This window comes from Dipodomys merriami, unplaced genomic scaffold, assembly GCF_024711535.1.
Source record: "Dipodomys merriami isolate MVZ:Mamm:240054 unplaced genomic scaffold, mDipMer1.0.p SCAF_1, whole genome shotgun sequence".
NCBI classification, from domain to species: Eukaryota; Metazoa; Chordata; class Mammalia; order Rodentia; family Heteromyidae; genus Dipodomys; species Dipodomys merriami.
Window position 1 is genome coordinate 54,877,726 of NW_027202270.1, and position 24,474 is coordinate 54,902,199.

Consider the following 24,474-nt stretch of genomic DNA (forward strand, 5'->3'; position numbering starts at 1 on the left):
AGGAAACTCTATCTCTAATTAACCATCAAAAAGCTAGAAGTAGAGCTGTGGCTCAAGTGATATAGCCATTAGCCTTAGGCAAAAAAGATAGTGCACAGTGCTCAGGCCCTGAGTTAAAGACTCAGGACCAGCATCCCCCCAAAAATTATTAGTTAATAGATAGATGTTTCAACTTTAAATGAAATTTATTTTATTTTATTTATTTATTTATTTACTTATTTACTTATTTATTTTTGGGCCAAGTCATGGTGCCTGAACTCTGGGCCTGGGCGCTGCCCCTCAGCTCTTCAGCTCAAGGCTAGCGCTCTACCACTTGAGCCACAGCGCCACTTCCGGCTTTTTTCTTTTTGCTTATGTGGTGCTGAAGAATCGAACTCAGGGCCTCCTGCATGCAAGGCAAGCACTCTACCACTGAGCCACCTTCCCAGCCCCTATTTTAGATGTGCTGCTCCTTAATTTATTTTAATGTGTTCCTAAGAATAAAAGTGAGGCAACAGATTAACTCTCCCCCCGAATCAAATTCTAGTATAAAATAAACATTTTGTCCATAAAAATAGAACTACATTTTAAATGATAGCTTGCATTCCTGCATTCCCATCACTTTTATTTGTAGTTTTGTTTTGTTTTAAGATAGGCTTTCACTAACTTACCTGGGCTGGTCTTGAACTTGAGATTCTCTTGCCCCCACTTCCTGAGTATTGAAGTTATAGATGTATGCTATTACAACCTGCCTACAAATTACTTATAATCTATATTTCAATAATATATGAAACTAGGGAAAAGAAAGTTATAAAAATGAAGGGAGGTCTATTTGCTTTATAGTCAGTCTAAAGCATACTCTAGGACTATATTTTATAGTTATATGTAATAGTCTGTTACTATCCTTCAATTTACCCACTGTTAATAAAAGAACTTATGTCTAGGGTTTTCATCATATCTCTATTTTCATTGGCAGGCTTAGGATTTGAACTCAGTCAGGGCCTTATGCTTTCCAGGCAGGTACTCTACCACCACTAGAGCCAGACTCCTATACAATACGTATTGATCATATTCATTGCTTCTATCAGTCTTTATTATCTCCTCACTTCTCCCTCTTCTCCTCCCTTTTGCCTCCCTAGTATCTCACCCTTTTACTTTCATGAGTGGTTTTCTTGTGATTTATTTTCCCCTAGCTTGCACAGATGGGAAACAAATAAATGATGCAACCTGTTTCTTTGTGGAACTGGTTTTCTTCACTTGATGTGATGATCTGCACTTTTATTTTCTAGCAAGTGATGTAATTTCATTCTTTTTAATAGTCAAATAAAAGTTCATTGGGTGGATATGTCAGTTTCTTTTTTTGGTTTTTAGCATTTTTATTTGAAATATTTTTTATCTTTTTTTGTGAAAAACTGTACAGAGGGTTACATTTACATGGGCAAGATAATGAGTACATTTCTTATCAAGCATTGTAGCCTCCTCCTTTGTTTCCCTTCCCATCCCTTCCCATCCTCCCTCCCCCCCACCACCAAAGCTGTAAAGTTCATTTTCGACATAACGACTTGTACAGTTCATTATTGCAATGGGTCCACCTGTATCCCTATTTAAACGATTTGTTTTTCCCCTTCCCCTCCACATATTACCAACATCAAATACAGTGAAAGCAGAGGTTATACCATGGGGGAGGGACATACAAAGAAACAAAGAAATAATCTTATAAATGTGTTAGAAACAATTGCATGAAAGAAAAAAAACATTTGAATACATATGTTAGGGTTCATCACTTTAACTTTCAACTGGAGTTGTTTTCAAACATTTAAAGTGATTAAGGAAAGTTTGATTTTCTTTTGAAGGAAAAAGAGCGGTTGAAACAAGAAAAACGTGATGAGAAAAGATTAAATAAAGAGCGTAAACTGGAGCAACGGAGATTAGAACTAGAAATTGCAAAGGAGCTAAAGAAGCCAAATGAAGACATGTGCTTAGCAGACCAAAAGGTAACTTACATTACCTGAAGGTTATTTCAGAAATAAGTTTAATTTTTCCTTGATTCCTTTGCCAGAGTTACCACTATGAAAGCCTTTAATTTTTGTCTAGTGTGGTAGACTTGGAAATCTAGGTTACATTGTTTCTCTTGGAGAGCCACCAAGATGGAGTTCTTATTCTGATAATACCAGTTCTTACTATATTATTGGAGCTCTAAATATCTTTTTTTAAATTTATTGTTATTATAGAGGTATTATGCAGAGGGTTTACTTTTACATGTATCAGGTAATGAGTACATTTCCTTGCATACAGTGTCATCTCTTCCCTCCCTCTTTCCCATTCCCTCCTTCCTATCTCCACTAATGAGTTGTATAGTTCACTTTCATCAATGTCCAGTGAGCTCCACTGCTGTACTTTCTCACCCTTTTTCCTTGTATTCTGTGTCTTCCCTCCCACCTTCTCACAGATATCTATATACCTTTTAATTTTAATGGATAACTGTAGAAATTTGCAAAGAATAATCTCAGAAGTACTTCCATGTTTTATTTGATTCTTCCCAAGTATTCAGGCATAGGAAGATCTAACTTCTCAGGGCCCATAGATCTTTAAATAAATCATGGTTTTAATCTGTGTTGCCTTCAGTGCTTTAGTCATGGTAGCTAACCTTTATTGGACTTTATGTTAACATCATGTTAGGAGCTAAGAGAAGATATTATTTATATGATTTATCTACTTCTCAAAGTCCCTAGAAACTAGTGTTTATCTTCAATACAGATGAGAAAACAGAGACACAAAGAGCTTAAGAAACTTGCTGTGATTACAGAGCTTGTGTTCAGGCCACAGCTTATTACACTTTTGAGTACATGCTGTTTCTCATCTTGCAAGGCCAAAATTGATGTTCCACCACAGCACCCATGTGTTTTTCTTTTATGGTACAGTGCTTTATAGACATGCAATGTTGCTTTAACATATAACAGTAGAAATTGAGTTCAATCCTATAACTCTAGCCTACTCAGAAAGCAAAGATCTGAGGATCTTGGTTCAAAGCCAGCCCAGGCAAGAAAGTCTGAGAGATTCTTATCTCTTAACTAACCACAAAAACCTAGAAGTGGAACCACAAAAAACTTTAAGTGCAAAGTGTAGCCTTGAACAAACAAACTCAGGCATAGTGCCCAGGCTAAGTTCAAGCCCCAGGACCAGAACCAAAAAACAAAATAAAATAAAAATGTAGAAATTTAGAAAGCCCAAAATAATGTTGGCAAGTGGCATGAGGTGTTAAACTTTTGGGAGTAGAAATCAGTTTTAGTCTTATTAGGCATAGTTAAGACAATGGCACTCTTGTAAAGTATATCAATAATGCATATATTGCTGGGAAGGTGGCTCAGTGGTAGAGCGCTTGCCTTGCATGCCTGAAGTCCTGGGTTCCATTCCTCAGCACCACATAAGAAAAAAGAAAATAGCCAGAAGTGGTGCTGTGGCTCAAGTGGTAGAGCACTAGCCTTGAGCTAGCGCTGAGGGACAGTGCCCAGACCCACAGTTCAGGCCCCACGACCAGACCCCCCCAAAAAATACATATATTTTCTTTACTGCTACCCCATAATATTTTGTTTAGTCTGTACCATTTGCAGTTTGTATTTACTTATATACTACATTCAGCTGGTGGTTATCTTCTTGACTTAAATAAGATCATTTCTAGTGTGCTTAAAGTAAACTTTTTGTACCATGGGTAGAATTTAATTACATTGATATACTATTTATTTATATAGCATAGATATTTTTCAGTAAAAATTAAAGTATACCTACAAGTTTGATTTGAATGTTTAAACTTTCTAAGCAGAAACTTTAATTTCATGTAGTCCTGTTTGTCAGTTCTTGTTCACATCCTCTGGTCAGCTGGAGGCCTATTCAGAAAAAATTTACCTGTGCTTATAACTTGCAGAGTTCTTTCTATACCTTCTTGCAGTAGACTTAAAGCTTCAGGTCTTACTTTGAGTCTTTGATCCATCTGGAGTTGATTTTTGTACAGATTGAGAGCTTCGAGTCCAGTTTCAGTCTCCAGCAAATAGATAACCAGTTTTCCCAGCACCACTTCTTAAAGAGAATGTATTTTCTCCATTGTATGTTCTTGGCTTATTTGTCAAAAATTTGCTGGGTATGGCTATATACTTTTATCCCTAGGTCTTCTGTACTATTCCATTGGATCTGCTTATGTGCCAGTACCAAGCTTGTGGGGGTTTGTTGTTGTTGTTTTGTTTTAACTATAGCTATGTAGTATAATTTGAAGCCAGAAATTGTAATACCTCCAAAGAATCACAGTTAGAATTATATGTGCTATTTGGCATCTTTTATGCCTCCATATGAATTTTTGGAATGATTTTTCTAAATCGAATTATATTGAATCTGTACATTGCCTTTAGCACTATGACCATTCCACGAGAGCAGAAGGGCTTTCTATCTTCTGATGTCATCTTCAGTTTTTTTCTTCAAGGTTTTATAGTTTTCATGGTTAAATGTCTTTTATGTCCCTGATTAATACCTAGACATTTTACTATTTTTAGGCTGTTATGAAAATGGAGTGCTTTCCTTAATTTCTTTCTCAGCCTATTCATTGATATTATATAGAAAAGTTACTAGTTTTTGATTATTTGTTTTATATGCTGCTATATTTTTGACATCTTGGTGGACTATATAGGCTCTGTTAAGCATAAGATCTTATCATCAGCAAATAGGAATAATTTGACTCTTTCTCCTTCGAGTCCCCTCTTGTTTCCTTTCCCTGCCCTATTGCTCTGACTAGGAATTCTAGTACCATATTGAAAAGAGTGGGGGCAAAGGAGCATTTTTTTAAACACAGACCACAAATGGAAATGTTGTAAGTCATTTATTTTTTCTATTAAAATGTAAAGTTCTCCACAAAAATATTCTTAATTTAGATTAGCTATTACTCAATTTTATAAATGTTTATTACTAGTGCTATAACTTAGTCACTAAGGTGTTAATATGTGAACATATTTGAGAGCTTGTGACAGATAGCTGATTGTACTACTGAAACTCATATGAATGCTTTGCCAAATATAGGCAACCTCAAAATCTCTAGTTGTATTATAATTAGTTTCACATTCAGAGCCTGAGGTCTAGTAAGACAGACCTAATCATTTATCTACATTCATCAGTACCTTTCTCTCCATCCAGAAAGACTGCAGAGCCATGTTGTTATTTTCTGGGCAACCAAAACAAGTATGGATATCAAATATCTCCATTATCAGAAGAAATTAGTACATATTCCCCTAATCAGTACATCTATAATAAAGTACTTTTGAGGGTACATTTCATTTCTTATGTTTTTTTCTATCCTTTTCAATATACAACCCATAATTTACTAATATGGGTTAATTCAAGTCAGCATTTTTTTTTCAGGGATGAATTTCAGTTCATATGGAGGTCAGACAAGTTTCCTGGCCATTACTTATGTTCAAGACACTGTACCTTGTATTGTGGAGGTTGCAGAAATGCCCAGGAAATGTGGCATCCAAAGAAAAAAGCACCACTAGTCAACATAGGGTCAAGAAAGATAACAACATTCTTTGTTTTAAAAAATCGACCATCACTTTTTGAAGGTATTTTAAACTTGATTCATGTTTTATTTTCAGCCTTTGCCAGAGTTGCCTCGTATTCCAGGACTTGTTCTCTCTGGAAGTACATTTTCAGACTGTCTCATGGTGGTGCAGTTCTTACGAAACTTTGGTAAAGTTTTGGGCTTTGATGTGAATATTGATGTTCCAAACCTGAGTGTTCTTCAAGAGGGATTACTAAATATAGGGGACAGCATGGGTGAAGTCCAAGACCTACTGGTGAGGCTCCTCTCCGCTGCTGTGTGTGATCCAGGTCTAATTACAGGATACAAGGTAAAAAACAAAAACAAAATATAAGAGTTGTTTTAAACATGTACTATCAGCGCATTTGTACCATAATAGCAGAAGATTGTGTAAAGTGATCATATTTTTCTCATAAAGTTATATGTCAATTTTCATTAGTTTATACCTGTTGCAAACTTAGAAGAACTTGGTTATAAATGTAGACCTTCCTTTCTCAGTTATTTTGTTTTATTCTAGCTTTAGGCTATAACCCAGTTCATTTAAGGAAAGCAAAACCAGAATTCATAATTCATAGGACAATTAGAACTTCTTTGTGCCTTCTGAAATTATACTTTGCTTCATTCAATCATTGTAAATAATAGAGGCACTTGACAAGGCGTCTATAGACCAACAGATTCAGAATTGATTTGGCAGTTAGGTGTAGTGGTACATGCATGTGATCACAGCTACTCTGCAGGGAAAATCAAGAGGAGAAGATCATGAGTTTGAGGCCAGCCTAAGCAAAAAGGGAGCATGAGACCTTGTCTCAAAGAAAGCTTGCTAGATTATTTAGTTTCTACAGCCCACCAGTATCCATGCTTTCTATTTTAAAGATGAAAATTGTGTCAATAATATATTGTCTCAGTGTGACTTTAAACCAAAAGTTTGAAGAAAGAACAGAACAATGCATGTTCTTGAATGTTTGCCTATAATCTGTTGTTTATTTTTACCTCCACATCAAACTATGAATAAAGCATTTATCAGTAATATCTAGAACAAGTATTGTTAATCTTACTGTTTATTTATTATGAATGGTTATGATAAATATTGATAAAAATGCCAAACTTTTATAGGCCAAAACAGCTCTTGGAGAACATTTGCTGAATGTTGGTGTGAACCGAGACAATGTGTCTGAGGTTTTGCAGATTTTTATGGAAAATCACTGTGGACAAACTGAGCTCACTGAAAGCCTGAAGACCAAAGCTTTTCAGGCTCACACTCCAGCACAGAAGGCTTCAATCCTGGCTTTCCTGATCAATGAACTGGCATGCAGTAAGAGTGTGGTGAGGTAAGCACATACATGACCAGGGTTTTCTGGTGATTATTTTCTGGTTTAAATTTGTCATTACAGAGGAATACACCTTGCACATAGAAAATTTAGAATTATAGATTAGAACAAGAAGAAAGTTAAAGTTGTAAGTTCTTACCCATTCAGAAAAAAACCACTAATACTTTCATGTAGTTCTTAAAATATATTTGCTCTTTACAAATATATAGAGCAAATTTTTTTATATCATTGCTTTTTGCAATTAATATGTAATGTTTTAATGTATTTCTTTGTCATTTATTGGGGAATATTAGGTTACACTGTAGTTACACAGCCAATAGTCTTGGTCCCCCTTTCGTTTAATAATTTTATTCCGCATATACTATATATTAGATAGGTAGATAAATATATAGTTCTTTTTTGCTTACGTCCTAGAATCTATCACCATAATTTTTTTTTTTTTTTTTGCCGGTCGTGGGGTCTGAACTCTGGGCCTGGGCGCTGTCCCTCAGCTCTTCAGCTCAAGGCAAGCACTTTACCACTTGACCCTCAGCCCCACTTCTGGCTTTTTCTGCTTATGTGGTGCTGAGGAATCGAACCTAGGGCCTCGTGCATGCAAGGCAAGCGCTCTACCACTGAGCCACCTTCCCAGCCCCTATCACCATAATTTTCCTTTCCTTAAAATCTTTGAGGACAGATGGCTACCCGATTTTCCTAGTAGTCATAGAATTAGTCAGCCACTTGTTCTTTGCTTTTATACTAAATAAGTTCTGCACTCTATCATTTGTAACTTCTGAAATTCTAAATTAGTACTCGGGCATTTCAAGATCTGTGAACAAATCTGTGATCATGCTGATCTTCCGATTAATTATTTCACAGATTTTAATTATACTACTTTCAGTCTTTTACTTTTTTAGAAAAAAGGATCAACCCAAATACTCAGAGCCATGTGATTCTAACATTGCTGGACATTTTTGTTTCTCTGTTCATATCTTAGCCACTCTGTTAAATTGAAATGATTTTCTTGTTTTTGCTAATCTTTGGTACAATATCATAGAATGTAATCCCTAAGTTTTATAATTTTATGAAAGAACAATTTTGTTAAGCATAATCATGATAATGAATACACTGAAAAGCAGTTTTTTAAACATACATATACATTGCTGCATAAATTCAATGTAAATAATACAATAACAGTTTCTACCTTAGAGAAAAGCACCATTGTAACCTATAACCATCACTAGACATACTATTTTCAGCATCTGTTTGGACATTTATGTACATACTCAGATAGATATCATCTGAATATAGACATCTTAAATGCTTTGGTTTTGGAATTATCATACCCTAAATATACATATACCAAAATGGAATACTGTCTTTGGAAGGCAATGCATGGATAGTTCCTTCTTTAGTTTAATGTAGACATCTGGTGAGTTTCCTAATATTAATGGTGTATCCGCTGAAGAAATGACACAAATGCATTTGCATATATGAGCATGTATGTCCAAGTAGTGATAGGAGGTAAATTGTATCATTTTATTTACAAAATTGATTACATTTTATAAATGGATTAATTTTTATCTTAATGCATTTTTGTATTGGCAGTGAAATTGATAAGAACATTGATTATATGTCAAACTTGAGGAGAGATAAATGGGTAGTTGAAGGTAAACTCCGCAAGTAAGTTCTGTTTATCAATATTAATATATTTTTCCTTTTGTACAACTTTCTAGTAGAATATATGACTGCAAAGATAGAATAATAAACTTTACTTTTTCCAAAGGAAAGATAATGTTTAGTTTAGATATATGAAATTAAGAAAACTCAGTGCCAGAATCTGCAGTGTACAAAAAGTATAATGAGATTTGTTGATTTTATATGCTTAGAAATTAACAGAATTCTCTTTCAGAGAAGTTAAGCAACCCAACTTCCTTTTTTAAAATTTATTTTTATTGTAAAGGTGATATACGAGGGATTACAGTTACATAAGTCAGGTAATGAGCAATTTTTTTTTTTTTGGTCGGTCGTGGGGCTTGAACTCTGGGCTTGGGCACTGTCCCTGAGCTCTTCAGCTCAAGGCAAGCGCTCTACCACTTGAGCCACCATACCACTTCCAGATTTCTGGTGGTTTATTGGAGAGAAGAGTCTCAAGGACTTTCCTGCCCGGGCTGGCTTTGAACCACAATCCTCAGATCTCAGCCTCCGGAGTAGCTAGAATTACAGGCGTGAGCCACCGGCGCCCAGCAACATTTCTTTTTGAATAGTGTCACCTCTCTCATTTTCTCCCAGTTCTCCCTTTCTTCACCCCCTCCCTCCCAAGTTGGGTGGTTCATTTTCAACATAGTATCTAGTGAGTATCACTGCTGAAATAGTTCACCCTTTGTCCCATTATTTGTATTTTCCCCTAATCCTCCCCCAAACAGATAAACTTTCCCACAAGATAAAAAGCACAGAAATCAAAAACAGCGACAAAAGGATAAGGGCAAAAAAAAATAAAATAAAAATCACAAAAAGTAAAATAAAAAACTTCTTGTTTCTATTTCTGTAGTTTCAATAAATATCATTTCTATGATTGATACTCAGGTTATTTTTGTCATAAATATAAACTGTGTAGAACTACCCTTTTTTTCCCTTAATGACTTACAGAATCTATCCAGATCTATTCAATACTAAAACTTAATTATCTTGCTAGGCTAAAATACAATAAAATTGCTCAACCTCTGTGTTAAGAGGATAGTTTAGTCAGCCAAGGTGATACATGTTTGTAATCTTAGCACTCCCAAAGTTGATGCAGGAAGATTGCGAATTCAAGTCCACCCTATATTTCATAGTGAGACCCTGTCTCAAGTTCAAGAAAGAAAGAAAAAAATAGGATAGTTTCTTTACATTAATTTGAACTGAAATTTATTCAGTCACATAATACAAAGATGAGGGATTATCATTTACCTGATCATTGTTAGAATTGATCTTTTCAGCCTCTATAGGTTTGTTTTTTTTTTTTTGTTGGTCTTGGGTCTTGAACTCTGGGCTTGAGTGCTGTCCCTACACTCTTTAGCTCAAGGCAAGCGCTCTATCACTTGAGCCACAGCGCCACTTATAGGTTTTTTTTTTTTTATGTCTTCTAATTGCCAAAACTTAAGAATAGCTTGAAAATTAACATAATAATGTATGGCAGTATAGTTCCTAAGTTTCCTTACTTATGTTTTTTAAATTCTGTGATTTGCTTTTTCAAACAGGATCTTGACTTGCTGTATAGCCCAGGCTCTCCTTGAGCTCTTGATTTTCCTGTCTCAAGTACTGCTTCTTGATTCTAATGTTTATTGTTATTGATGTAGTCTCTACTCTGAGAGAAGTACCATGAGGCATATTTCGCTTAAAATTTATGCTCTTTTTCAAATATCTAAGTATGTCATATCTCGCTTTTATAATACTTAAAGGCTTAGAATCATCCATGCTAAGAAGACAGGCAAAAGAGACACCTCTTGTGGCATTGACCTTGGCGAAGAGCAGCATCCTTTGGGCACACCCACTCCAGGGCGCAAGCGAAGAAGGAAGGGAGGAGACAGTGATTATGATGATGATGATGACGATGATAGTGATGACCAAGCTGATGAGGACGATGAAGATGAAGAAGATAAAGATGACAAAAAAGGGAAGAAGACTGATATCTGTGAAGATGAGGTAATCAAATTTAGGTTAATTTTTTTATGACTTGACATGCTGAAAAAACAACATGGAGTTTGGAGTCAACATGTTTGCAGTTCAGTTCAGTTGTGTCACTCGTCTCAGTTTCTTTATCTGAAAAGTAAAGATGTTTTGTTCTTTTGTATTTTGTTTTGCAGTGTTCAGATTCAAACTTGAGGCCTCACCTAAGTGAGGGCTGTCATCCCATTCTGAAAAGTGAATATTAAAGAATTCATCTTACAAATTTTTTTGTGCTTAAGTAAATAATGGATAGCATGCCTCTACACAGAACACAATTAGAGCAAATAAAAGGTTTTCTTTGTATGTACAGCCATGTGCATGATGACATTTCAGCCAGCACATATGTGACAGTATTCCCAGTTAGGATAGTTTGTAGTATACTCTGTGATATTGATGCGGTTAAATCATCTAACAATTTATTTCTCAGGATATATCTCCATCATTAAGTGACACATGCTTATAATTCCCTGAGAATTCTCCAAAAAGTTGCAAAAAGCTTAATTTCAGATTTCCTCTTTCATTTCATTAACATCTGTAGACACTTCATATCTATAAATATATTGTCATGTTTAGTGAAAATGGCGTATTTCTCAAATGGCAGTTACTCTTTAGTTTTAGAGAATTTAAATGGAAGGTGGAGAATATACTGAACATCCCCTCTTAACTCAGTCTTACTGGTGAAGCTTTGTAAAAGGAAAATTCAGTGCTGAAACAAATTTGATAGGGGAGGATATTTACAATTTGCTTGGACATTACACAGGAAGGGCATTTAGACTTCCTGAGGATTAAACTCATCAAAGTGTTTCTGAACTTAACAGCTAAGGCTTTTATACCCTTGAGTGAATGTTAATTGTAGGAAGAACCTAGGAAAGTGTGTCCCAGTCGGGGGTAAGCATGAGCCAAGGGTTCCGAGCTGTGAAACCACATGTCAGTTCAGTGAAGAGTCTGTGCAGAAGAACAGTGACCTGATAGGGTGCAGTGAATCATAAAAAACAGAAATGACAAAATGGTCAGACTTAATTTTTAAATATTTCATTCTAGCATCTTGATGGGGACTAATAGAGTAAGATAAGTTCAGACATGCAAAGATTAGCCATAAAGTATTGTAAGAGTTTAGATGAGTTGTGAGGGATTTGAAATTAGAACAGTGGTAGTTGGGTTGAGTAGGAAAGGACTCAAATATTTAGGGAGAGAATGAGGAAGATTTGAAGATGGACACTGTATAGGTGGATGAGGGTGAAGACTGCCTGATACCTATCTGCTTTCAGAGACTTCATGTTCTTGTTGCTTCCAAGATGGGGAAGTGAGGCACATGCTAAATAGATGACTGGAGAGAGGAAAAGTTAACAGGACAGATAACTGAAGACAGGAATTGTCAGTAGTTTTATTTTAGACTTGTAGATTTCAAAGTAACTAGATAAAAGTTCAGTAGTCAGTTACATTTAGAACCTGAATCATGAAGAAGAGTTTAGTCTTGAAGATACAGATCAGAGTGCTATCAGCTCATAGATGATGCTTCAGATCATGACATGGATGAAATTGCCCAGGAACATTGATTTCTAGTATATTGAGGTTGGGATACAGTCCCTAGGCTGTATCCTATTCTACCAGAGTCCAGAAGGCTCATCGTTCTAGAAGGAAGAGTCAGAGAGGTAGGAGATTTCTGTATTTGATTGCACATCCCAGTCCTCCTCAAGGCTCAATGATTCATTTGGATGATTCACAGAAGTCAGTATTCACTTGGGCGTATAGCTATGAATTACTACACAAAAGGAAACAAAGCAATTATCCAAGAATGTAGGGGGTGAGTCCAGAGGAAATCAAGTGCATACTTCCAAAAGTTTTTCTCATTGAGTCACACATGCTGGACTTGCTTCCCCCAGCATTTACATATGTATAATTATGTCTATGAAGGAAGCTAATTAGAGACTCAGGGCTCAATTTCTCTCTCTCTTTTTTTTTTTGAGGACAGTCATTTTTAATTTTGGACATGTGTAGCATGTGTCAACATTGTAGACTCTCTGAAGAAAGGCAGTTGTTCAGCATCTTGTTAGCATAGTTTAGATTCTGTGGACCTATTTTATCAGTTAGTATGCAGCCTGCCTCCTTCATTCCAAGTTCTTACATGCCAGCCAGAGACCAACCATGAATGCAAACCATTCAAAGGAGTCTACTCTGTTGTCTTTTCTATACTTGTAATAATAACAAAAATCAAGAAAATTAAACATTTTGTAAAGGAGAGTCTAATAAACAATGCTAAAGCAGCAGGAGTCTAATGTGATAAGGATTGTAAGTGTTTGCTGGATTCAGTAACATCAAGGTCACTGGTAACCAGTTTCATTACATGAATAATAGCAGACACCAGAAAAACAATTGAGTAATAATTAGTTAATGAGAGAAGACTGTTTCAGACACGCTTCCTAAAGAACTAATTCCTTGAGGAAGACAGAAAACTAAGGATTTTACAGATATGCAAGACATTATTTTTGGTTAAAAGGAAAGAGTCACTAAAAGTGCAAGAGGAGATTTAACAATAAAAGATAAAGAGTTGTGCAAGGTTCTTATGTTACTAAAATTTTCATTCAAGGTAAAGGAACTAGCTTTGAAAAGTCAGTCTAGCAGGAAAAGGCAGTGTCATAAAGAGATGTGCTATTGTGAGTGTTTTGGGAAAGTTACCATAAGCCAGGAAAATGGACATGTATAGAAGGTTACTATTTATTTACCTTCTACCCGAGAGAAATACTAGAAATAATGAAAGGCTGCAGCAATGAGTTAAAAGACAACCTCCAGTGAGTCATTCCTTATGTCCTCAATGCCAAGAGTATTTACCTGAGTAAGACTACAAAGAACTCTTCAGTTTTTGCTTTAGCTCGAAGAGAAAAGGCTTGCAAGGCTGGCCACCACTGGCTCATGCTTATACTAGTAGCTATTTGGGACTCTGGAAAATAGAGGTTTGAAGCCCACCTGGGCAGAATAATCTATGAGATGCCATTTTCAGTGTAGCAAAAAACTGCATTGAAGGTGTGGCTCAGGTGGCAGAATACTAACAGAATAAACAAGCTAACCAGGACAACAAGTGTGGATTTCCATGTACTCTCCTGAGAATTTATTCCCATAAGTTAGAATTTATTTGTAGAAATTCTTTATTTCACCTGGCTCTTTTTTCCCTTAACTAGACTTGGCTTTGTGCCCAAACTCTCAGTCTTCCTGCCTCAGCCTCCCAGGTGCTGCACTATGGATATACACACACCACCACGCTGATATAACCTGGCTTCTTTTTGAAACAAAATTTACAGGCAATATACTTTATACATAAACTACTTAAAATCATTAATGTTTCTTTGGGGAGAGATGGGTCATTTAAAATAATGTTACTTTTTAATATATGTTTATAGAGATAAGGTGTAAATTTATTGCAAATGTTTAGCTTGTTGTTAATGTGAGGAAGCAAGCTAAAATTTTTTGAAACAGCAAATATTTTTGGACTTAAGAGGTGAAATTAATATTTCTTTTAGCTGAGCATGGTGGTGCACACCTAGAATCTCAACACTCAGGCTGAAGCAGAAAAATCATGAATAGCCAGTCTAGAATACATAGTGAGACCCTGGTTTTTATTATTGTTGTTGTTGTTGTTGTTGCTGTTTGTTTGTGTAAGTTTTTCCCTTTGGATGATAAAAGTCATTCTTTGTAATATAGATTAGCAGATATATTATCAAATTCCTAAATAAAATTCAACTACATAAGCAATCTGATTGATAAGCTAGACACATTTGTTCTCCAAAAATAGGGTAGCCTCTTGATTAAGTTATACACAGATTTGTCGGAACAATAGTTATTCCTTATGAGAGTTATTCCTGCAGAGAGATTTTTCCATTAGGACCCAAATGATCCCTTTTAATTTGGAGATACCTCTCTTGGATGTGAGGTTAAACTGACTGCAATGCCTGCAACCCCATTGATAGCAGGGTTGATTCGGCCCTAGTGAGTGGCTAAGCAAGTGTCCTCTTCCTCCCTGATTGTTCCATGTGTCCCTCTTAAAGCTGCATGCCCAGGAAGGAGGCCATCCTTCCCTGGTTGAGGACTGGTCTTCAATCAAGGGTATACAACTAGCTGCATGTCCCTGCTGGAACCTCCACACAAGATACATTCCTGAACTAAGTCATAGCCCTGTATCTCAAAGATGATTGCTTGTTCTTCTTATTCTTTATTCCTTCCACAAATGGGCTATTCTCTTGATCTTAGAGCAGTCCGTGGAGCAGGCTAGGTGTGTAGTTCAGTGGAGCATGCACCTAGCTCGTAAAAGGTCTGGGGTTCAGTCCTCATCATCAAACGCATTGGATAATAAAACCTCAAAACAGATACATGATACTGTATTTTGTTATGTTTAGGATGAAGGTGACCAAGCAGCAAGTGTGGAAGAACTAGAAAAACAGATTGAAAAACTGAGTAAAGTAAGCACTTTTAAAAATAATGTTTACTTTTTTACAGAGTTTTTAAAATATCTATATCGAATGGGATTGGTTTTCTAACTCATAAGTAAAAGCAAGCTTTTGTAAGAAATTAAATGAACTCTGCAAACATGTTCACAATTAAACCTTAAAAGTTTAATGCCAAGTTTTAGAAAGCCTCTTAAGATATTGAATCTAATCAGAATCTTTGAAGAAAATTTTCCATTGCCTTCTTTGTCTCTCCATATAAATACAAACTATCAGTAAAGGCATGACAGGATTTCATAGAATTAATTTCTCAAAATATATAGTTGAGTTTCATAGTAATAGTGTCAGTATGAGAGGTTTTATTTTACATTTGTATGTTTGTGGTTTCATATTTTCTTGATTTATATACTTTGTATTTATGTACTTACTAAGTGCTAAATTTCAGTAGTTTTAGTGAAATTTAAGATATGCTTTTTGTAAGAAAAAGAAGTGTCCAAAAGTATTATGAGATGCCTGTATATCCAAATTTCTTGTCACCATTCTCTCTTAAAATTTAGACATTATTGCCTAGATTGACAGCATGCATATATAGCATATATAAGTTGAGCTCTAGTGTTCTATGCCTGTCTTCCTAGCTACTCCAGAGATTTAGTCCTGGAGGATCACAATTTGAAATCGCCCATGCAGAAAAGTCCATCTCTAATTAACTGAACTGGAGGCATGGCTCAAGTGGTAGAACACCAGCCTTGAGTAAGAAAGCTGAGTGACTACTCAAGGTCTGAGTTCAAGTCATGGTATTGGCACAGAAAACATAGCCAAAATAAGGATATATATATATATATATATATATATATATATATATATATATATATAGTTGATTATATATATTGATTACATATTAATGATACATTATTAATTATATATCCTTATCAACTAAAATACTCAATCACTATATAAGATCATGTTTTACCTGTGTAAGTCATGTTTTACTAGAAAGTAGTTGATAAAATAAAGCCTAAACTTTTCATCTATGCTTATAAAATCCCAATTATTATAAAAATAATTTGTCTTCAGAAATGTTACTAAAGTCAAGCATTCAGTAGTTAGCACTTTGGCTACTCTTTTTCATAAGTAGATTTTATCAATTCTAAACAGAGTAAAATATATGTTAATTTATAAAGTATTTTGTATCCATAAGGTCATCATACATCTGATTTTTTTTTTTAACAGCAACAGAGTCAGTACAGAAGAAAGCTTTTCGATGCTTCTCATTCTTTACGTTCAATGATGTTTGGCCAGGATCGATACAGACGCCGATACTGGATTCTTCCCCAGTGTGGGGGGATATTTGTGGAAGGCATGGAGAGTGGTGAAGGTAAGACCTTTTTTATTACAAAGCTCAGTGGTAAATAAGAGCTTCTGTTGTTCAAGCCCTATTGCTTCCATCAGTAAACATCCTAAAACCTTGGTTTCCATTCCTTTGAACCCTTTCCCTGATAAATATTTCCTTGATTTTTATTCTGCCACTCTTTCTGCCATCATTCATAAGTTACTCTTTTTCTGAGTGAAGTCTTACATTTGTAGCTCTTTCCTGTCATCAAATCTTTTTAAATGTGCTGCTTATTCTTTTTTTTTTTTTTGGTCTGGTCGTGGGGCCTGAACTCTGGGCCTGTGCACTGTCCCTTAGCTCTTCAGCCCAAGGCTAACACTCTACCACTTGAGCCACAGCTCCACTTCTGGCTTTTTCTGCTTATGTGGTGCTGAGGAATCGAACCGAGGGCCTAATGCATGTGAGACAAGCAGTCTACCACTGAGCCACCTTCCCAATGAACAAGCATCCTGACACACCCCTTGATTGAGTCCTTCCTATATTCCTTTTCCACTTTAAAGCTTTGTTCATGTTTAACTTTGGTTTTGGTTTTGCGGGTTTTTTTTTTTTTAATAGCATCTCCTAATCCATTAAACCTCTTCCTATATTTTGTGATATTTATTTTACTGGCTCCATTTCTATTTTATTAACAATTAGCACTGTGCATCTTATATTTATGTATTCTTGAGTTGAACTTTTTGGAAGTTCATGGGCATTTCCAAATGAAATTTGTATGAGGCCAAAGATGTATATTAGTGATTACTAATTTTGGGGGATGCAGCTTTTCATCTCTGGTGATACTTGAGGCCCAAATCTTCTTTCAGCACATTTTTTAAAGTGCTAGGCATTTATAGGTGCTTCAGGAACCCCAGAGCTATATAAAGTATAATTAATACCTACCACACGTGGTGGTGAACACTCGTAATCTCACATGCAGAAAGCTGATGTAGGAGGATGCCTAGTTTGAGGCTAGCCTGCATTGCACAGCAAGACCTCATCTCAAAGGGAAAAAAAAAGTTCTAAAGGATCCACAAGAGGATTGGCTAATCATACAGATGGTTGTACTAGAATATATAAATCAGAGTTTTAAATTTTTTTCACAAAAACAAGTAGAGCTGATAACTGAATATTCCTGCCAGTCATCTCACTTCAAGGGTCTGGATGATGTAGCAAATGTCTTTTGGCTCTATTCTCTGAGTACTTTCCTGAAAAGTAAGGAGGCTGGGGGATTTTCCCAGCGTGTTTGCAAGGTGAAACCTAAAAGGCTTTTTCTCCATCTAATCTTCTAGTGGCTCCACCACTCCTCCAACAGCTCTTCAAGCCTTGAATCACTTGATAATGTCACTTTCCCATTCCTGGTTGGTATTTTAATTTTGGGGATAGAACCACACATTTCTTCCCATATTCCTTTTCTTTCTTTTTATTTTGGGCACAAAATATCTCTGAACATTTTCACATATGCTTGTCTAGACAGGATGAAATACTGTGGTCTCTGAGCAAATGTGCAGAGGTGCCCAGCACTTCATTTGTTTCCTGGCTGCTTTTAAGATTTTTGCCTATTATTGATTTTGAGTGATTTGATTATTGATGTAGGTAACTTCATAATTATTTTGCTAAAATTTGTTGAGTTTACAGCATCTGTGGGATTATAATTTCCACCAATTCAGAAAATTTCCTGCCATTCACATTTCTAATTTAATGTCCTTTCTACTGTCTTCTCAGTGGACCAGTAATGATTGATTAATTTTTCAAATTTCATGTCATGTTTTCTTATTAGCTTGGAAACTTTGTTGGATGCCAAACACTGTAGATTTCACGTCATTGAAAATTGGATATATTTTAATTCTCATATATACTCTTGAACTTTGTTTAAGTAGGAGGCAGTTACATTAAAAAAAAATGGCCCTTTAAAGTTTTGAACTTGAGTTTGTTAAGCAAAACTAGGATGGAGCTGTCCAGGGATTATTCTATGGGAATTAAACAAGGTTATTCTGAGTATTGTACCCAATGTTTTGGGAGTCTGGAGATTTCTCACTCTGGTTGCTAGGAACAGGTGCTGTTCCCAGGCTATGAGTAACCTAACACACTAATCATGTGAGGTGAGTTTTCTTCCTGGCCTCAAATAGGTTCCTCACACATATGTTCTCACAAGCATTCAGTTAATACTTGAGGAATTTTTCTGCAAAGTTGTTCTGCAGGTCTCCAGAGCTCTGTCTTGTGCAGCTTTCATCTTCCCAAAGTAAATACCTGAGTACTCTAGTCACTTTGGCCTCCCTAGACTCAGTTCTGTCCCATCAGGCAGTCTATCAGGCTCCACCTGAATTTCCTCTCCCCAGGCTATATTCCGGACACTCTTTAAGGCATAACCAGACAGTGATAGAGCTTGCTGAATTTCTGTTACTGTGTCCAGTTGTAGACTGTCAAATGATAATTTTTTTTCTGTCTGTGTTTTTTTTATTAATATGTTAAAACTAGTCCTTGTTACTTACTCTACATTGGTTGAAGGTAAGCTTGATGTGTAGGATTAATTTTAACTACAAACTAATTTCAAGAGAAGAGTATGAGAACTTTTAAATATTAACAGAGGGTTGGCTAGATAAATGAAAATTGAATTTCTTCTTTTATTTAATCATTTAAGAAATATTTCTCACAAAGGAGAAATACCAATAAACTAGTGAAATCTGTTCAGACTACTAGTGATCAGAAAAAGTGCAATTCAGATTTTACCTCCTGCATATTGGCAGACAAAAACATTGATGGAAGTGGCGCTGTAGCTCAAGTGGTAGAGCGCTCGCCTTGAGTTGAAAAGCTGAGGGACAAGCGCCCAGGCCCAGAGTTCAAGCCCCACAACCGCCAAAAAAATAAAATAAAATAAACAAAACATTGATAACATTAGTAGGCTAATAAATGTGATTCTTGTCTGAACAAATGCTGATCTGGACTTTCAAGAGGACAGTTTGCAATATATTTCAAGTATATATATTAGTATTCAATAAGGATTTTTAGAAATTTATCTCAGAAAAGAAAATTCTAAAATGCATACAAGTTAGTTATGATTGATTGAATTGTTAATAATGGTGGATAATTGAGCTCCATAATCTTTATCACTTGAACGACTGATTATTTAAATTACGATGTCATCCATTGTGTGTTCTGTGGCTGTTAAAACTGATGGTATAGTTATATATTTAGTTACATAAATATTGATTTATATTTATTTATTGATACTTCACAGGTAAGTTAAGACTATTATGGGTATAAAAAGATTCCTTTTTTAAAATTAGAGGCTAAGGTACATAACAAACTCCTGAAAGTTTTACGCAAAAACTATTAATAGTAACTTTTGCCATGTGATAAGGCTTTCAGTATTTCTGTGCTTTAATTTTTTAATAATGAATGTGCACTAATTTTTCAATAAGTAAAAAATGAGCCACAGAGAAAAAATATGAGTAACATTAAGTAATATATCAACATTTATTTAAATATGCTTCTTTATAATTTTGCAGGACTAGAAGAAATTGCAAAGGAAAAGGAAAAGCTTAAAAAGGCAGAAAGTATACAAATTAAAGAAGAAAGGTTTGAGACCCCTGTGGACACTTTAAATTGCTCAAATACAGATCACCAGGAACAAAAGGAAGATCTTAAGGAAAAAGACAACACAAATCTGTTTCTTCAGAAGCCTGGCTCTTTCTCCAAATTAAGCAAGCTTTTGGAAGTAGCTAAGATGCCTCCTGAGTCAGATATATTGACCCCCAAACCAAATACTAGTGCTAATGGGTGTACACTGTCTTATCAGAACAGTGGGAAACATTCACTGGGCAGCATTCCATCAGCAGCAACACAAAGCAACATGGAGAAGACGGACTCCAATCTATTTAACACTGGTTCAAGTGGTCCAGGGAAATTCTACAGTCCTCTCCCCAATGACCAGTTGTTAAAAACATTGACTGAAAAGAATAGACAGTGGTTTAGCCTTTTGCCAAGAACACCTTGTGATGATACTTCTCTTACCCATGCGGAGATGTCAAGTGTGTCTTTGGTGATTCCTCAGTCCCAGCCACCATCGAAGTCACCTTCACCTGCCCCAGCTCCTCTTATTGGGTCATCTTCTCAGAATCCTGTTGGCTTAAATCCATTTGCTTTATCACCTCTACAGGTTTGTATTACTGTCTCAAACTCGGTATGGCATTGCTTTATTTACTCTTTGGTTTCCTGAAGGTTTTCACTCAGGGGATTGTTTGGATAATTATAATGCCCCTGCCACAGTGAAAACTGTCAGAATTTCTGTCACCAAGCTCCATTAGCACTACTGACTTTTAAACTGTGTCTTAAGTCTTCATTATACACTTTTTTAAACTTACTGCTATTGCAGTATATCTAAAGGCATTTTTTCTGAGGGAGCAAATAAGAACATTGAATTTAACATTATGTTGCCAATGTATTTCATTTTCCTCTGATTATGATAAATGAAAAAAATTCAGAATTTGAAAAACAGTTTTAGATAAACACTGTTCCTACAGAGTAATCTACTTTTTAATTATTTCATTTTTTGCAGATGAAAAGTGGAGTGTCTATGATGGGACTTCAGTTTTGTGGGTGGCCCGCCGGCGTACTTACCTCCAATATTCCATTTACATCACCTTTGCCTAATTTGGGACCAGGGTTGGGACTATCAGAAGGAAATGGTAATTCATTCTTGACTTCCAGTGTTGCATCAAGTAAAAGTGAATCTCCAGTCCCTCTGAATGAAAAACCCTCTTCAACTCAACCAGCAGCTCTTGAAGTAGCAAAACCAGTAGATTTTCCCAGTCCAAAACCCATTCCAGAAGGTAAGTGCATTGTGAGAACGCAGGGTACTTACTCATCCACTTCATTACTGTGGATGATAAAAATCTTTAGGATTACTTTGTACCATTATTTCCTATTCAAAATATTTGTAAAAGATCTGCATATTTATCTTGACTTAGAAATGCAATTTGGTTGGTGGAGAATTATTGACCCAGAAGATCTAAAAACTTTACTCAAAGTTCTACATCTTAGAGGAATAAGAGAAAAGGCATTACAAAAACAGATTCAGAAACATTTGGATTATATTACTCAAGCGTGTATCAAGAATAAGGATGGTATGTACCTAAAGAGATTTCTGTTCGCTTGCTCAATTATGAGAATTTTTTATCCTTAAATATATTTTAATATGGCTTATTTTATTATGATTTTTTTCTATTTTACTTACAAAAGAGTAACTATTTACATTTCTTAAATTGGTTCTTTAATTTTTAGCACCTGCACACATATTGTCTCATGTCTGTAACACATGAGGAAGCCTGAGACCATGTGTATGTTAAGTTAGATGTTTGTGGTACCCCTGGAATTTTATTCACTTCCTAGAAGAAATCAAGGGGGTGGGGAAATGTGGTGGATTTAAATTTTAATCTCTTTTCAAATATAGTTGCTATTATTGAATTAAATGAAAATGAAGAAAACCAGGTGACTCGAGATATTGTGGAAAACTGGTCAGTAGAAGAACAAGCAATGGAGATGGATTTGAATGTCCTTCAGCAGGTAGAAGACCTAGAAAGGAGAGTTGCATCAGCAAGTTTGCAAGTGAAGGTAAAACTGACTTGAAATAAGACCTGTTTTAGGATAATGAAAGGTAATGAATTCTTACTATATGCCTAAGATGTCCATGTTACTGCAATGTCATTTAATTCATGATACAATGCTGATTGAAATTCCCCATCTTACAGGTAAGGAACAGAGTAAGTAAACACTAATAGTTAAATAAGTGGTTCAAACCAAGCCAGTTTGACTGTAGTTAAAAGAACTACAACTTTTAACTACAACTTGCTGCTCCCTACTGGTAGTCACAAATCTTTCTTCTGGTATTGAGTTCTTTATCAATAGCAAAATGTTATAGTTTTTTTCATGATAGATATTGTGATCTAATCTAAACCTTTTTTGGGGGTGGTAGTATTGGGGTTTGACTTAGGGCCTTACACTAGTTAGATAGGTGCTCTACCACTTGAGCCACACCCTCATTTCTCTTTTTTTTTTCTTTCTGCGGTTTTTAAAGTAAGGTCTCATATTTGTGCCCAGACCCAGACTCCGACCATGCTCTCCTACTTACTTCCTCCTACATAGCTAGGATGCATACCATCTTGTTAGTTGAGATGGGGTATTCCTAACTTTTTCCCTTGGGATGACCTCAAACCAGAATCCTCTCCATCTTCACCTCCTAGTAGATGGGACTACAGGGATAAGCTACCATGCCCAGTTCCCTTTGGTATAAATCTTAGTCAAACTCCTACTACAGTAGTTCATATAGAACCAGGAACTACCTTGTAAAGGAGCCATGTTATATGTCAGACTTTTACTCTATATGTTTTAAATTTGGAGAACAGTGTATATAGGTAAATTCAAATATATGTCATATTATAATACTAGTATGTGCCCTACATATATTTGTAAAGTATACATTTATCTTTCTAATGGATATTTGCCTGTCACAAACAATGATCAGCACTGGTTTCCAGTTGATAGACAAAAGGATAGTTTCTGTGTAAGAATTTTGGTTCTGAAAAGAGTATAAGTGCTTTCTCAGTTATTAAAAAGGGATTTGTGAGAGTAAATGGATAAATGATAAAGAAGCATAAAAGGCAAAAAAGAAAACACTTGGCAAAGCTTTAGGAACTTAGGCTCATGTAATTTGATATTTTATTTAGAATGAGAAACTTACTGATGAATACTATTCTATCCAATAATTAAAATTCTGTAATTGTAACCCCTCTGTACAGTATGTTCACAAATTAAATTAAATTAAAAAAAAATTAAAATTCTGCTTTATGAGTGGGAGGAGGAAAGAGGAGATACTGAGGAGTGAGGAAGAGCGAAGTATGTTACTTATAAATATATGTGAAGATAGAATAATGAATGAGGAGGGAAAGTGTGGGTATATAAGAGAAAAAGTGAATTTGTTCAAAGTATACTTGTGTGCATATGAGAATACCACAATGATGCCCTCTATACTATAAATATATGCTCAATCCAAGATAATTATAATTTAAATAAATAGAATTGTTTTATAATTAGTTTTGAGGATCTAAACATGCAATTTTCCAGAACTAATACAATATCCATATTTTTAACATGCTTATTGGATCTCTTAGGTCAGGTATTTCACGTCCTCCTTACATTGAGAATATTAAGTGCAATTTTAATCTTCTTGTCACAGGACCATTAACTGGAGACCAGCCATTAGACATGATGCCTTAGAAAAATGTAGAAAGGTTTCCCCTAAACGTAGTATGCCTTGCCTAAACTATTATCTCTGCCTTTGATAGTCTTTATCCTCTCTTATCAGCTAATTATTTGCTGGTTAAATGTTTCCATGTTTCCTCTACCTTTTCCATCTAATTTGCCACTGAAAGTTTGGAAAGCTTATCTTCAAGGTTTGAAAAAATGTTTTCAAGCTGGGAGCCAATGGCACATGCCTGTACTCCTGGCTACTGAGGATACTGATATCTGAGGATCATAGTTCCAAGCCAGAGTTCCAAGACTCTTACCTCCAATAAACTACTCAAAAAAAGCCAAAAGTGGTGCCATGGCTCAAGTGGTAGAGCCATAACCTTGAGCAAAAGCAGCTCAGGTACAGCACCTAGGCCTAGTTAAAGCTCCAGGAACCACAAAAACAAAAACAAGAAAGATGTTTTAGTTGGAGTATGGACCTGAAACCTTTTTCTTTTTTTTTTTTTTTAACATTTTAATTAATTTATTTATTTCTTTACACATAACTGAAAGTGATGTTACAATACATAAGTTATTTACAACTGTGCAGTAATGTGTTGCAAAATAAATTATCTAGAAGGCAGCAAAAGTACATTGTGAATGTATATAAAACTGTACAGCGTTTGCAGATACACTCTTTATAGGACTATTGGCTCTGTAGTGCTGAAACCTTTTTCAAGTGACATAGTATGAGTACACTGACCTTATACTATGCTGGCTGCCTAAATACTCTTGGCTGTGTTTTCAGTAGGTAAAATAAGTAGAATCAGTTGTTCAAATGGGACGTTTTGGCTTCCTGTTAAAAAGGTGTTA

The 24,474-nt window shown here is 35.5% G+C and overlaps 1 protein-coding gene across 15 annotated transcripts in view; it reads left to right on the forward strand.

The window, feature by feature from the left end:
• Positions 1-24,474, forward strand: part of Baz2b (bromodomain adjacent to zinc finger domain 2B) — a 145,537-nt gene that overhangs the window by 106,695 nt on the left and 14,368 nt on the right. For all 15 annotated transcript variants that reach the window (XM_070022431.1, XM_070022421.1, XM_070022456.1 and 12 more), the window contains 11 exons: positions 1,833-1,973; positions 5,613-5,867; positions 6,671-6,885; positions 8,473-8,547; positions 10,305-10,548; positions 14,961-15,023; positions 16,239-16,383; positions 19,884-20,533; positions 20,933-21,206; positions 21,345-21,500; positions 21,827-21,987. In XM_070022431.1, the coding sequence (XP_069878532.1) occupies positions 1,833-1,973; positions 5,613-5,867; positions 6,671-6,885; positions 8,473-8,547; positions 10,305-10,548; positions 14,961-15,023; positions 16,239-16,383; positions 19,884-20,533; positions 20,933-21,206; positions 21,345-21,500; positions 21,827-21,987 (2,379 nt within the window). The remainder of the gene's footprint in view (positions 1-1,832; positions 1,974-5,612; positions 5,868-6,670; positions 6,886-8,472; positions 8,548-10,304; positions 10,549-14,960; positions 15,024-16,238; positions 16,384-19,883; positions 20,534-20,932; positions 21,207-21,344; positions 21,501-21,826; positions 21,988-24,474) is intronic.